This window comes from Haemaphysalis longicornis, unplaced genomic scaffold, assembly GCF_048455015.1.
Source record: "Haemaphysalis longicornis isolate Haplotype H1 unplaced genomic scaffold, Haemaphysalis longicornis Haplotype H1 scaffold_2, whole genome shotgun sequence".
Classification (NCBI taxonomy): Eukaryota; Metazoa; Arthropoda; class Arachnida; order Ixodida; family Ixodidae; genus Haemaphysalis; species Haemaphysalis longicornis.
In genome coordinates, this window is record NW_027526295.1 from 131795842 (window position 1) to 131808503 (window position 12662).

Here is a 12662-nt window from a genome sequence, read left to right on the forward strand (position 1 = left end):
CGAACTGCGCGTACAGCGACGTCGTGTTGGAGACCCTAAAGCGCTAGACACATGGACGACGGGTGCATGCGATTCGCATGCGACTGATCGTTACGAATTATTGTTAGGACCGGTTTTGGCGGATCAGTCGCATGCGAATCGCATGCACCAGTCGTCCATGTGTCTCGCGCTTAAAACGGACATTGCGCGGCAGAGTCCCAAGTTGCGATACGACGCCGTTACTTTTCACCAGAAACGCCAAAGTTGGCGGTCGAAGACTGCGTTGTACATCAAAGGTAAAGCCAAAAGGATGAGGGATGGTATCCAACGGAACTCTGTGTTGTAAACACCGTTACGTCAAGAAACGCACGTGCGTGACTGGGGCGCCTCCTGGCTGTACCCCCCGGCACACAATAGGAACGATATGCCATTGGTTCACTCCGTCGCTGGCCGCCTATATAAATGGTGCGGAGTGAGGTGAGTCCAGATAGCCTAGGCGCATTTGGCGCACCTGCGTATGGCTTTCTGCAACTACAACTTACAGCGTACCTTACGGTCGACTGACGACTGGGGTATACATGCTATCGGATCATTGGATGCTTTCTGGGTTATTCTGAATGTTGGTTTTCTTGCGACGCGTTCCGAGAATAGAGAGTTTTAGAATAACGTACCCAGTCATACGCAAACAGTTCGCGAACACTATTTCTTTGCGTCGTTTGCACTGCGCATGCGCCGTACGCTAAGCCGGTTCTGCGTTGAGCGGACGGGAGACGAGCGGACACTATTTCAGCGAAATGGCGTGCGTACGCGAGGCCGCTTGCGTTTCCAAAAGGGCCCCAAGTAGCGCAACCATCCACGGTTACGCTCTTCTGTGCTCGGTAATTTGCTTCCAATGGACCAACCTATTTGCTTTTGTGTTTTAAGTGCACAGCACGTTATGGGCTCGTCCTGTCGCCGTAGCTCGCTAACGGTCGGTGTCAAGCGACTGCTAAAATCAGGCGGCGCAGCGAGATAACATACACAAGTAGAGCCTGGTGTACCGTCGTCAGGGGGTGACGCCAAGGCTTCGAAAACCACGCGGTTTAAATAGACCTTACCGTTCGAACCTTGTTAACCACTGGCGCTTGTTATACATCCCCCCGTTGTTCCAGCACGCTCCAGCCACGCAAGGCTCCAGCAAGGCTCCAGCCACGCAAGGAGGAGGAATAAACGTTTATTGTGCACACCACGATGTGCTCAGCCTCCCAAGTCCAGGAGGCCGCGAGTCCGAGCTGCGTCCAGAGTTCATTGCACCAGGGCTTGCTGTCGCTCTGGTGCTGAGCTGGTCAGCTCGGACTCCCACTGCTCAGGGTTTGGGGATGGGATGGGGTTAGGGTGGTGAGGACAAGAGAAAACAAGGTGGTAAGTCGTGAGAGGTATGTGACAGTGCGGGCAGTTGTAGGGGAAAAGGGACGGTGAGATGTGGTGTAGGATGGGGTGATTATAGAAGGTTTCAGTTTGCAGGCGGCGATAAAGGGTGGCGTGGTGTGTTGGGAGGGAGGGGTGAGGCGGGGGGTATATTCTTCGTGTGTGCCTGTAGTGGGACAGTATGGCACTGAAGGTGGAATCAAGGGCAGGGAGCGTGTCTTCAGTGGTGGGAGGGTAGCACCCGGTGTCGGTCCTTGAAGTTGGGAGTGCCCGGTAGTGCAGATCGCGGGCTGCGGCATGAGCCGCTTCATTCCCAACCAGGCCGGCATGGCCAGGAGTCCATACAATGGTCACTTCTAGGTCCGGAGGTAGGCAGCGTAGCATGGGTAAGGCGTAGCATGGGTAAGCCACGCAAGAAAAAAAAATTACTCCCACCTCCCCTCGCGGGAACCCAGCCGGTCGTACCAACGGAGTCTTGGACTGAAGACCCCGACCACAAATATGCTCACTTCAACTGTGATTAAAGTTTCTCTCTCTCTCTCTCTCTCTCTCTCTCTCTCTCTCCCCTGTGTAGATGCGACGCATAGGGGGTTCCGTTGTTGTTTCCGTTAGGTTGATTCTCCCATCGCGTGAAACGTGCCGTGAACCCCCTGCCGCGGCTATGACGCAACGTGGCGCGGCTATGACGCAACACAATCCAGCACAATCCACTTTAATCCAATCCAATCCAAGCCAAGCCAAGTCAATCCAATCGAATCCAATCCAATGCCCCTCGCGAGACATCCGTATAGGGGGAGAAATGGCTGGAAACGCTGATTGGTCAATGTGTGTGACGTCATTAAAATATGCATGACGTCATTAGTTTTTTGGCGCTAGATTTGTTTGTTTAGTTGTTGTTTCTCCCCAGAAATTTTTCCCTAGTCTTTGGTAAAGCGCTAGAATGCCTCCCTAGTCTGCCTAGTCCCCGCGCTTGGCCAAAATGGCGGAAAGCTCTTGCTTTTCAAGCGGGCTTCTTTGTGTTGAGATTGCAGAAGTTAGCTACTGAAGGGAAAATGTGTTAAAGACATGCATATACCTTAAAATTCGACCGATGCAATCGTCGCTTTCACGCAAGAAGAATCTGGTTATTCATCATGGTGTGGTGTGTTGAGTTTCAGCACACTGTAGATGCCACTGCCCGCAGTAAAAAAGGTGAGGCATCCATGTGCTCTGTTATTAGTGCTCGGTTATTTTTATTTTGGCCTTCTTGTTTACTTTAAACATTCCTTTTACGTGAACTTTTGGGTCCGGTTGTTTTTCTTTTGCAGAAGGTGCACGCTCCACGTGCGTCATTCCATGAACTCAGTGTGTTCAGGGGAAAAAAAAGGGAGATAAAACACGTTTTGACGACAGATTTGTTCGTGGAGCGATCGCATTGTATTCCATATTTTTCCTGCGTGGCGTGTGCAGGTATTGTTGCGCCTGTGCACTGAAATGACGACCGTCCCTGTGGAAATGACGATCACCCCCTTTGTCCACCCTGTTCAGAGCCTCAACCTTAGCAGCAAGGCGTACTTTCTAATAACATTTCGAGACCGCTTCCAACATTCCACAAATAATAAGCTTAAGCGCTTGCCTATCGTGAAATTCCTGATAGCAGATTGAAATGTTGTGTTGACATGGGCAGTGCATGCTTTAACGGCGGCGTGAATCACGAAAAATGGGTTTAGATTGCGATGTGGTGTGGCTACGCAGCGCAAGTGTGAAGGCCCGTTCGCACTTGCGACTGGAGCGATAGAAGCGACGCGATTGCTGTCCGCGGCGACAAAAATTGGTCGAGACCAAACGAACAAGGAAAGCGGCAGAAATCGCGTCGCTTCTACCGCTCCAGTCGCAAGTGTGAACCACTTGCGACTGGAAAGAAACATATGTAGGTCATGTAATTGTCCTGTATTTCCCATGAAATACTCTGTGTTTGATGCCTAATAAAATAAGCTGTATCCAAAAGCTGAACCTAATCGGCGGGGGCTTACAGCGAATGTATGACACGCTTCTATTTTTGTGCGCCTTCGGAAAACCCTGTTGCAGTAGACTATTACTTGTGGCTTCGCCGGAATGTTTTTTGTTGTTGTTTTACTCACAGAGCCTGCCTGACAGTACATCCGCCAGGTGGTAAGTGCGAGGCTCCTACAAAATAAGGCAAGAGCAACTCGCAAGCCTTGCCTAATTACCTGGCATAGCACAAAATCTGATATGGCTGCGGCAATTCTCGTTGCATCCGTGATAATCCCTTGTATAAATTTTTCGCGGCAGTTGTTTCTCGTTAGCCGACTGGGGTCCGCATGACAACCTGCCAGTAAATTTCTTTTGAACCCACTCTTCCGGCATCCGTGAAAATTCTTTTTTTAAAATTTCAGTCGGCTCCCGTTTGCTGTCTACAGAGATGTTTTTTCCACCAGCAAGACAGATAGATCTGCGCTGCTTTATGCACAAGCGATAAAACTATATGTTTCAATGGAGCCAGGCATACGTTCAATGTAAACTGGAGTGAACATCACGCACACCGCTTGAGCGTCACATTTTGCTTTTTCCTCGCGCTGGGGTAAAAACTGATTACTGCGAGCAAGGTCTGGTTTAAAATGCAAAAATTCTACCAGCATTGTTTTTGTCTCGCTAGTGTGTCCTAGTTGCTACAATTTTACACGATCGAATAACATAAGGTGACATTTAATGAACAATTACCTGTAATAGTTGTAAAGTTCCCAAGCGTATCAAATTCAGAATGACTAATAACACCGGGAGCCAATTTTTCTAGATAGCTTTATTTACAAAATACAACAAGAACACACTGACTGTGCATTGCGGGAAAGAAAACAGACTGTACACCAAGTTCTTTAAAACATTAAAAATATTTTAGTTAAAAATCCTGCCTTGCCAAGAGTTCAGAAAAGCGCTTCAGAACACTACCGGGACAGCGCCAAGAATTTGTGGTAAACAAACCTCTAGTCACATGGGTTTTCGGACGTTGTTACCATTCTTTATTTTATTTATATGCTCGGTTAATGCATAAAACAGTCTGAAATGCAAATACCAAGAAAATGTAGCCGGGGTTGCCGCAAGAGACATCCCAAAATAATATAGTGGGACAAACAAAGAACCAGCAGAAATATATATATTCGTTCACAACTACGAGGAACATTGCCGAGGTCTCATCGATTAAAAATACCGGCAGGTACCCTTGGTTTGTGTCCATTCGCTACCACAACTAAAAGCAGCTGAGAACTCTGGAAAGTGATTCACAAGTTGCTGGCAGCTGACCAGAGCCCAAGGGGCGTCCTTCTTTGCGCAGGTCATGCGACAGAGGGTCATGAAGAACACCTTTTCGTCCGTGAGTTCATGCGTCAGGTTCAACTGAAAACTGTTGAGTGACCGTTCCAGGAAAAGGGAGTACGCGATCTCCACAGCCGCGATCGCCGTGCCTCCGGGTGTACGCCGATTATCGTCGAAATAGGCGCAGCGTTGACGCTGCCCCAGTGCAATTAATGACCTGGGTGAAATCCCAGATTTAAAAAAGGACACGCTTCCATTTGGCAGGATGTACTGGCCCTCTTTGTCAAGCACGCGCATGAGAGCGGAGAGGAAGAGGAAACCCAGGCCGCCAAACGTCATGCCAGCAGTGCCACGCTCGCTGTACACGGGGCTCGCCAGAGCGGACGCAGCGACGTCGATGGTGTTCATCAGGGTGTCGTATGTGACGAGTGGGGACGGAACATTGGGAAGCAATGTCGTCGAGTCGTACCTGTGTGGGCCCAGAAGCACAGTGCTCAGGCAGCGGCGCGCTTTCACCCAGAGCCTCGTGAAGGCGGACTCGTTATCGGGGCACGAGGAGTAAACTTCATCCACCTGCCTTGGGTCGTCAAAGAGGCTGCTGGGCCAGAGGCGGACGACGACCGCTTCCAGCTTGCTCGAGAGGAACTGCTTGGTGTCATCCTCCAGCCATGTCACCTCCTTCAGCCTTTGCACCGATGTTTTCACAAGGCTCTGAAACAGAAAGCTTGTGCGGCTTCTTCCGACGTCGGTGAGACGGACTCGAGAGTAGAGCGCGGCCAACAGGGGACTGTAGATGGTGTCTACTTCGCGCGCACACAGCAGTCTGAGGTAGAACGTCGCGTGCTGGGCGTCGTCCACGATCTCTTCGAGCAGCCCCCGGTCCACCATCGGCGCGTACATCTGTACAAACTCCCAGGACAGGTGCCACAGGAAATCTGTTTCACCGACTTCGGTAAGGAAGACAGTGAGGGCTGGCGATAAGTTCATGTGTGCGAATGCTACGTCATGTATATTGAAGCGGTACTGGAACTGCTCCTGAATGTCTTCAATGATCGAGCCCGGCATTAACTCCTGAACGGTTGCTATGGGCAAAATCATCGGTTCATAGCGATCTTTAAACGCTTCAATTTTTAGCAGTAAGGCGACGTAGTCACTTTGAAGCCGTGCGCTCGTGCTTATGAAGTCATCAACTTCGGGTCCTGGTGAGGCACCTTTCACGAACGAGTACAGGAGCTTCCAGTACCTGAAAAAGATAACAGTCTGCCGTTAGGCGACAACATGTTCGTTTTGTAAGGAGCATGTACAGCAAAAGAGTGATGCATGATTCCTCTTCGGCGAATTTTCATCACAGAATGTTTTGAGACCAGGATCCAGCGAAAAACTTCCCCCTTGCATATATACTCCAGAAAATGTCTATCACGGCTTTGTACAACAAGGTAACCGAACAGCTGGGGACAGAAATTGTGAAGGCGATTAAGGTGTTGTAAAACAGAATTAGATGCGCTTCTCATTGTGCAAATCCTTCAGGAGCAGTGTTTTATCCGAAAATGCGATGCATTTGTGAGCCAAAGGAAGGATTCATCTTACGACCACGTGTTGGTCCCTCAATACGCATGGCCATCTGACCCCTGTCCTTGTTCCGTACGAAAGTTTGGACTTACTGAGTTAACACCCACCATGAGAGGCAACGGTGCCTAATTCATCCGTTACCCAACACAAAATGAAAGAGGCTTGAAAGTGCAATGCTTCCTATCACAGTAGAAAGAATGTATTCTGTTCGACCGCTAGGTTTGCAACAAGTACAAAACCTTCATCAGGTGTTGCATACCATTAGTCAAAACTAAACAGCCGAAATTTGGAGTGCTTAAAACTACAGTTTTAGTTGGGTAGAACGTTTCTCAGAGTTTTAAGCTAATTCTTTGTTGTTGGAAGGAACGAAATTTAGGATATTTTCATTAAAACATGGCAACCATGGATAAAGCTACGGAGTGAGATAAAATGCAAAAGGAGGAAGTGACGGAACCATGCAAAAGCCCACTCAGAGCGCCGTTCGTTTGAGTTTTACTCATAGAGACAAAAAAAAAACAATAAAAATTGTGTGTGGAGATTTTGTCGCGCGTTAAAAATCCTCAGTCGATAAAAACAATTGACAAGCACCACGAGGCGAGCGCCACGCAACGCTCGTGACGAGCGCCAAGCGGCGCTTGTCATATGCCGGGCGGATCTTCGGCACGCAAAACCCCAAATTCGAAATTTATGGTTCCTTTGCTGGCGTTAGCATTTCTGCTATAGTCCCTAGAAATTTGGGTAGCCTGCCGTCCGAGGCCTTCAGCGGGGTCATTTTTGTGATGAAAGCATTGGACGTACAGCACAACCGGTCGAGTGCTGTACCATCCCAGTGTTACGGCCGTTTTCGTATTTTTCTAGAAACTAAATTGTCGTGATAGCTTTCCTGGAATTTTTATTTCTAAGAATTATTTTTTAGTATAACAGATTTATTTTGAATTTCAAAACTAAACAGTTCTGGTCACGCCTATGACCGTCAGCTCCACGCAGAGTGCAGACGACCACAGATAGTAGAGGCGTCCAAGTAGACAATTCCCGGGAAAAAATTTTCTGCCAAAAAAGCAAGCACAAAGAATTTTAGGGTAAATGTTATTGGAACAGCCATTTAAGACTTAAAAATGCCTCAGTGGCAAAGGTGTTCAAGGCGCTAAGTGGGCGCTGCGGTTTGCCCGAGTGCTGGTTTTCGCCCGCTTTCATCCCTGCCACAACACACCGTTGTAATGCAAAACTCCCGGAAGGCAGCCCTGCCATATTCACTGCATGTATTCGTGATGCCCCTGCCACGTACTGCCTGCACCTCTACCCTTCTACGGTCCCCGTTTTTACACTCCGTCTGACTCCTCCATGGCTCGGCCTTCTGTCCTTCTGCACTCCGGCTTTTCCTCCTCCCGACTCAACCCTCCTTTTCCCGCCCCTCGATTTCTTCGATCTGATCCTCCCCACCTATACTACACCTTCCGACCCTGCTTCCCTTTCTGTGATTCCCCCACGTTCGGGGCCGCACTGCTCTTCCCCTCTCCCTCCTCGCGTTTCCTCCTCGCTGCTCTTTTTCCTCTTCCCGTATTTCTGTGACCCCTGTCCCAATCTCCTCGTTCCTTCGGCTTCTCTCCTTCTCCTGTCCTCTGATATCTTCCCCTTCTGTAATTCCCATAATTAAAACCCATTTTCCTTGCCGTACCTTTCCGCTCACTCGTTCTCTCTGCCACATTTATCTTCAGGTATGAGTGATATCCACCTCACCAATCCGGTTTCCCAGTCCTACCGACCACATCTTCTTTCCGCTTTTGTTTTCACCCTACTCTGACGCTCCTTTTCTCGTCTCTGACTATTTGACTCCTCCGCCACCTTTTCATTTTCCAGCACAATCACTTGCCTTACTAAATTCCCTAACGCAGCCACCACTACGCGTCTCTTTTCCCCCGCTCATACGCCCCATAATACTTGCAGTTCCCTTCCACCCCTGCATTATTTCCCCAGCCCTTCCTTAAATTCTTTGTTATTCGTTTTCTCTCTCTTCCTTTTTGGCTCACCCTCTACCGGTACACCTAATTCATCTTCCTCTCCCTCCTGTTGTTTTTCTCTTTCCACTGATCTTTCCCTTGTAGTTTTCTGTCCACCCCCTTTTAACCCCACTCCCATTTCAAATTCTGTGCATTATACCCACATTATTGTAGACTCAAACCCCTGTCTACAGCTACATTTAATAAACACCTACCGAGTCGTGTTCTTCAAACGTCTTTTACACTTCCTTTCGCATCCTTTCCTCCTTCTCCTTTATGCACCTCGAGTAACTCACTTCCCTCGCCTTTCTCAGTCTAAGCAACTCTCACTCGCACCCTGTCATAGTTCCACAATTCCCAGTGAATCAGTAGCGATCTTATGAGCAGGCTCCACAGTAACATTGCTGGCTGATTAGAAGGCTGCCAGGACAGACCAAGATATTCTCGTTGAGATAGCAAAAAAAGACTGCGGCCTTCTTATGAAATGAGATTTGGAGATGTAACTGGCGTTATCTTCACGTGGTGTAGTGATCCCCTTTCAAAAACACTATTAGACTTTTTTTCGCTGAGAATTCGAAAAGGGTTGCCCACCTCACGCTCATACAACCGTGTAGGCGGCTCGTTAAATAGAACAAAAAAAAAGACAATCCACAGAAGTCTACAGTATTTAATATATATGATTCCTTGACTCATTAACCAAGAGATGTGATTAAAAAAAGACGTATTCCAAGAAACCCTAGTTTGAAGACCTTGTCTCACGCGTAGGTATCCTATCTCGTCGTGAAAAACGTACGCGACACCCCTTCCATCATTGACAAACTTAAGAATGCGTTTCTGAAATACAGAAGTACCTCGAATAGCCGGAGTCCCTAGCCATGACGCGTTTGTGGTTCTGGGTGAACAGCCGTATACTGCTGGCCCGCGCGTGCGTGAGGAGCAGGCGCCAGGCGTCAGGAACGAAGGGATGCTTAATCAGCCGGACGCGTAGCCACAGTGTCAATTCCCAGCGGATGATGAGGTCAACCAGAATGTGTTTAACCTCGTGCCCATTGGCAGGCTTCTCTGGCCAGGACAGACGGAGCGCCCTGAGAAAGTCGAGAAACTCCCGCCTGTTGACATCGCTCGAGACATTACCGCGGCGGACGCAGGACTGGAACATCGCGAGGGGCTTTCGCGCCACCGGCCACTCCTTAGCGCTCTCTTCTAGCACCTTGGGCAGGTCGTCCAGCCAGGAGATGGCCAGGTCGTCCAGGGCTGTCGCAGACACCTCGGGGAAGCGGCTGTCCGGGTTCCACGTAGAGCACACGTACGCCTGGAAGTCCTGGCACGGGTCGATGCTCCGGTTGAGGCCGTCCGTGAGCAGCTCGACGTGTCGAAGGCACTCGCTCGCCTCGCAGTAACTGGTCGGCCGGACAGCGAAGGCGAGCCCAGGAAAGAGGTACGCCATTAGGATGAAGGCGGCAACGAGAGCGAGCGCCATTGCGGCGACAAAGAACAGCCGCCTCTGTTCCCTGGCGTTCCACGCTGGCGACCCGACACGGATGTCTCTGTCCTGCGTCGGTCAAATACACCACATTGGTCGCCGTGGTTTCTTATTGCTCTTGCTTGCGTTAACCCTCGTCGGTAAAAGTGGCTTTGCTGCAGTCCTATCCTCATTATATACCTCGGGGTTCCCGAGTGTACTCAATCCGCAAGGCATGCAAAAGAAGATTTTTGTCCAATGTATTCTTCCGTCCGTCGCACAAAAATACAAAAATTACACTATGTCGATTAGCTGAGCGCTATCACAACTGAACGCTGCTTATTTTATTTGTTGCTTGGCTCAACTATGCGATAACCTCAAAGTTTAGCTGCCACAATACTCATAAAATTTATCCGCAATTCCTCCTTGTACCTTTTGAATTTCAAAGTTTTATTTGAAAATATATTACGTCTTAAATTGTTTCTGGCGGGGAAATTTTAGTTTTACAATGTGTATTTGTACTCATGTTCAAATTTTTGCGTCAGGGTGATAGAATTGAATTGGCCTTCCTGATACTTCATTTTCAAATATTTTCCGCCCCCTTAACAACTGTACTGTGTGGGAATCGTGGAGAACCGCGACCCGCGATCCCGAGCCGGCGCGCGTTTCTGGAGAGACTTGTGCGTTGAAACTGGTCGGGCGCTCCGCTGGTTCGTCAGCGTCCCCCGAGAGATGGCACCACCGATCTGTGCGGGCATAGGCGCGCGGGGCGGCGGCGCGAACGTGTGCGCGCAGGAGACGAGAGAGTCTCACCGGAGACCCGGGTGGTCGGGGCTGGTTCGGCGGAACATCGCGGCGGTGGCAGATACATGTATCTCAGGTGGAAACTTTGTATGTCGCGCGCCGTGAGTGCCTGCCTCCCGTTTGCGATCAGGACCCGGACGGCGTGATATGTGAACGCCGTCGAGCCTTGTGCTTGCATGCTTTGGGATTCCCCAAATAAACGGCTGTGCTTCGGCACAACTGTCTACTGTGTTCTCGTATCGGCGAACCTCGCGGTGCTGCCGTAGGCATGGGAGCCCGCATGGTTGAAACGCCGGGAGCTAGCGTGGTGGCCCACCCAGAGTGCTGGCAAGGTCCCCGAGGACCCCCTCCTATCCCACATGGCGCCCGAACGTGGGTGTCGTCTTCAGACGAATTCGAGGTTGCTAGCTCCCCGAGAAATGCGTTGCTGCAGTCGTAGCCCGCTACCTCTTGTCCGGAAGACTTCGGACGAAACGCCTCGCGCCAGTCGGTTGCAGGCAGACAGTTATGATGCGCGGTACAGCCGCGACGGCAAATGTGTAAACCTTCCTACACGCACCAGGCGGTGCGTCCGAAGGGTACCTCTGAGCACCCCAGTCGTGGCCCGCTTGCGAGAAGGGAGGTACGTTGGCCTTGTTCCAACATGGCGGCGGGGCGCCTTCCTCGTAGCACCGCCCCTGCGCGGTTGCGCGGGAGGCGCCGGTTGAAGTTTTGCGCAGACGCGGCGGAGACTACCGAACAAGGGTGCGGTGTTTGGGAATTTCGCAAGCCGCACGATGAGCCCACCGCTACTGCGCTTCGAGTCCTACTCGGTGTGTTTGCCGATTTGACGTGTGACACAGAGCGAGAAGATCGCTGAAGAATCAGTCTCCTTTCGCTGCAGGGTTCCCGGAAGCGGGAGCAATGGATCGTTGTCTCCGCGCTTCCGGAGTGGGTGTGTCTCGATGCCGTGAAGTCTCCGCTCGAGATTGCGTTTCGGCAGTAAGAGCTTCGCGCGGCTCGGCAGCGGGCTCGTTGGTCGCGAGAGATCGCCAGTCAAAGGAAGAGACGGACTCCCAGACGACCTATACCGGGGATGTGCTCCCGTAAGCCGCTGGTGTTGCGGTGTGCGCTGGCTCTACGGCAGCTTGTATTGCTGCGAGTGAGTTGCAACAGCCCGACTGCTCGATGCTGACGCAGCTTTGCCGACCAACGCACCAGGCCGAAATTACTCGGACGGGTGTTTCGATGCCGACAACCCGTAATAGTCAGGCGAGCTGCGGGGGTGGCTGCTGGAGCACCGCTGCCGGACTCGTGATTCCGCGAGCAAGCGAACATGCAAGGGGTACCCTCCAGCATCTTTGGTCGTCGATAAGGTTTCCGGCCAGTCACAGGAGATTGCGGAGTCCCGCTGCTCCCCACTTCAAGTTTGGGAATCGTTTGCACCAGTAGGTGAGAGCGAGACCAGCAGGAAACGGATACCACCGGGAGCCACGCCAGTCACCACTGCCACGGACAGCGAGGATGGCCTGCTGAACCACCGGCGGGGGCGAGCGCGGCCCGCGGAGCTACCGCCAGTTGCTGCTCCGGTCTGCCGGGCGGCAGCCAACCGTTCGGGAGGACCTGCGGCCGAAGCGGTCACGGAACCCAGGAGGCGGCGGGACCTGGCGCCTACGCGTGCGACGCGAGCCTTCGGGCAGCCGCAGTGGGCGCGGCCGTTCCTGTTGCCGCCTCGAGCTGGGAGGGAGGAGGGGGGGTCGCATCATGGCGCGACCCCAGCGTTCGTCGGCTGCGGCTGCAGGCTACCCTCGGGCTTGCCAACCTGCTGTGCTGCCCACCCGCGAGGGACTCGGAACCTGTGCAACGTGTTTGCGGGTTTGTGAGGCGAGCATCACGACGACGGCATCGTGTGGCGAACACTGGGTGTGGACTGGCGTAGGAGTGGCGTTCGGTGGCTGTTTTGCTGACTTGAGGCGTTGTGACGGGTGTGGTGTAACGTGTCGTCTCTCGAGCTCAAGTGGCGTCAAGTTTTTAGGGGGGAGGAGTGTGAGAATCGGGGAGAACCGCGACCCGCGATCCCGAGCCGGCGCGCACTTCGGGAGAGACTTGTGCGCTGAAACCGGTCCGGCGCTCCGCTGGCTCGTCGGCGGCGACGG

General features: G+C 51.7%; 1 protein-coding gene across 1 annotated transcript; it reads right to left on the reverse strand.

Moving 5' to 3' along the window:
• Positions 1–4581: 4581 nt before the first annotated feature.
• LOC144168293 (endothelin-converting enzyme 1-like) lies at positions 4582–9741 on the reverse strand. Its single transcript, XM_077697304.1, has 2 exons — positions 9113–9741; positions 4582–5938 (listed from the first exon to the last, which is right to left on the reverse strand). Exons 1-2 carry the CDS (start codon positions 9739–9741, stop codon positions 4582–4584), a joined length of 1986 nt encoding a protein of 661 aa, XP_077553430.1.
• Positions 9742–12662: the final 2921 nt, after the last annotated feature.

Coding starts and splice junctions, on each gene's coding strand:
- LOC144168293 (XM_077697304.1), bottom strand. CDS start 9,741: ATGGCGCTCGCTCTCGTTGCCGCCTTCATCCTAATGGCGTACCTCTTT. Junction 5,939..9,112: donor AGGGACTCCGGCTATTCGAG/GTACTTCTGTAT, acceptor TATCTTTTTCAG/GTACTGGAAGCTCCTGTACT.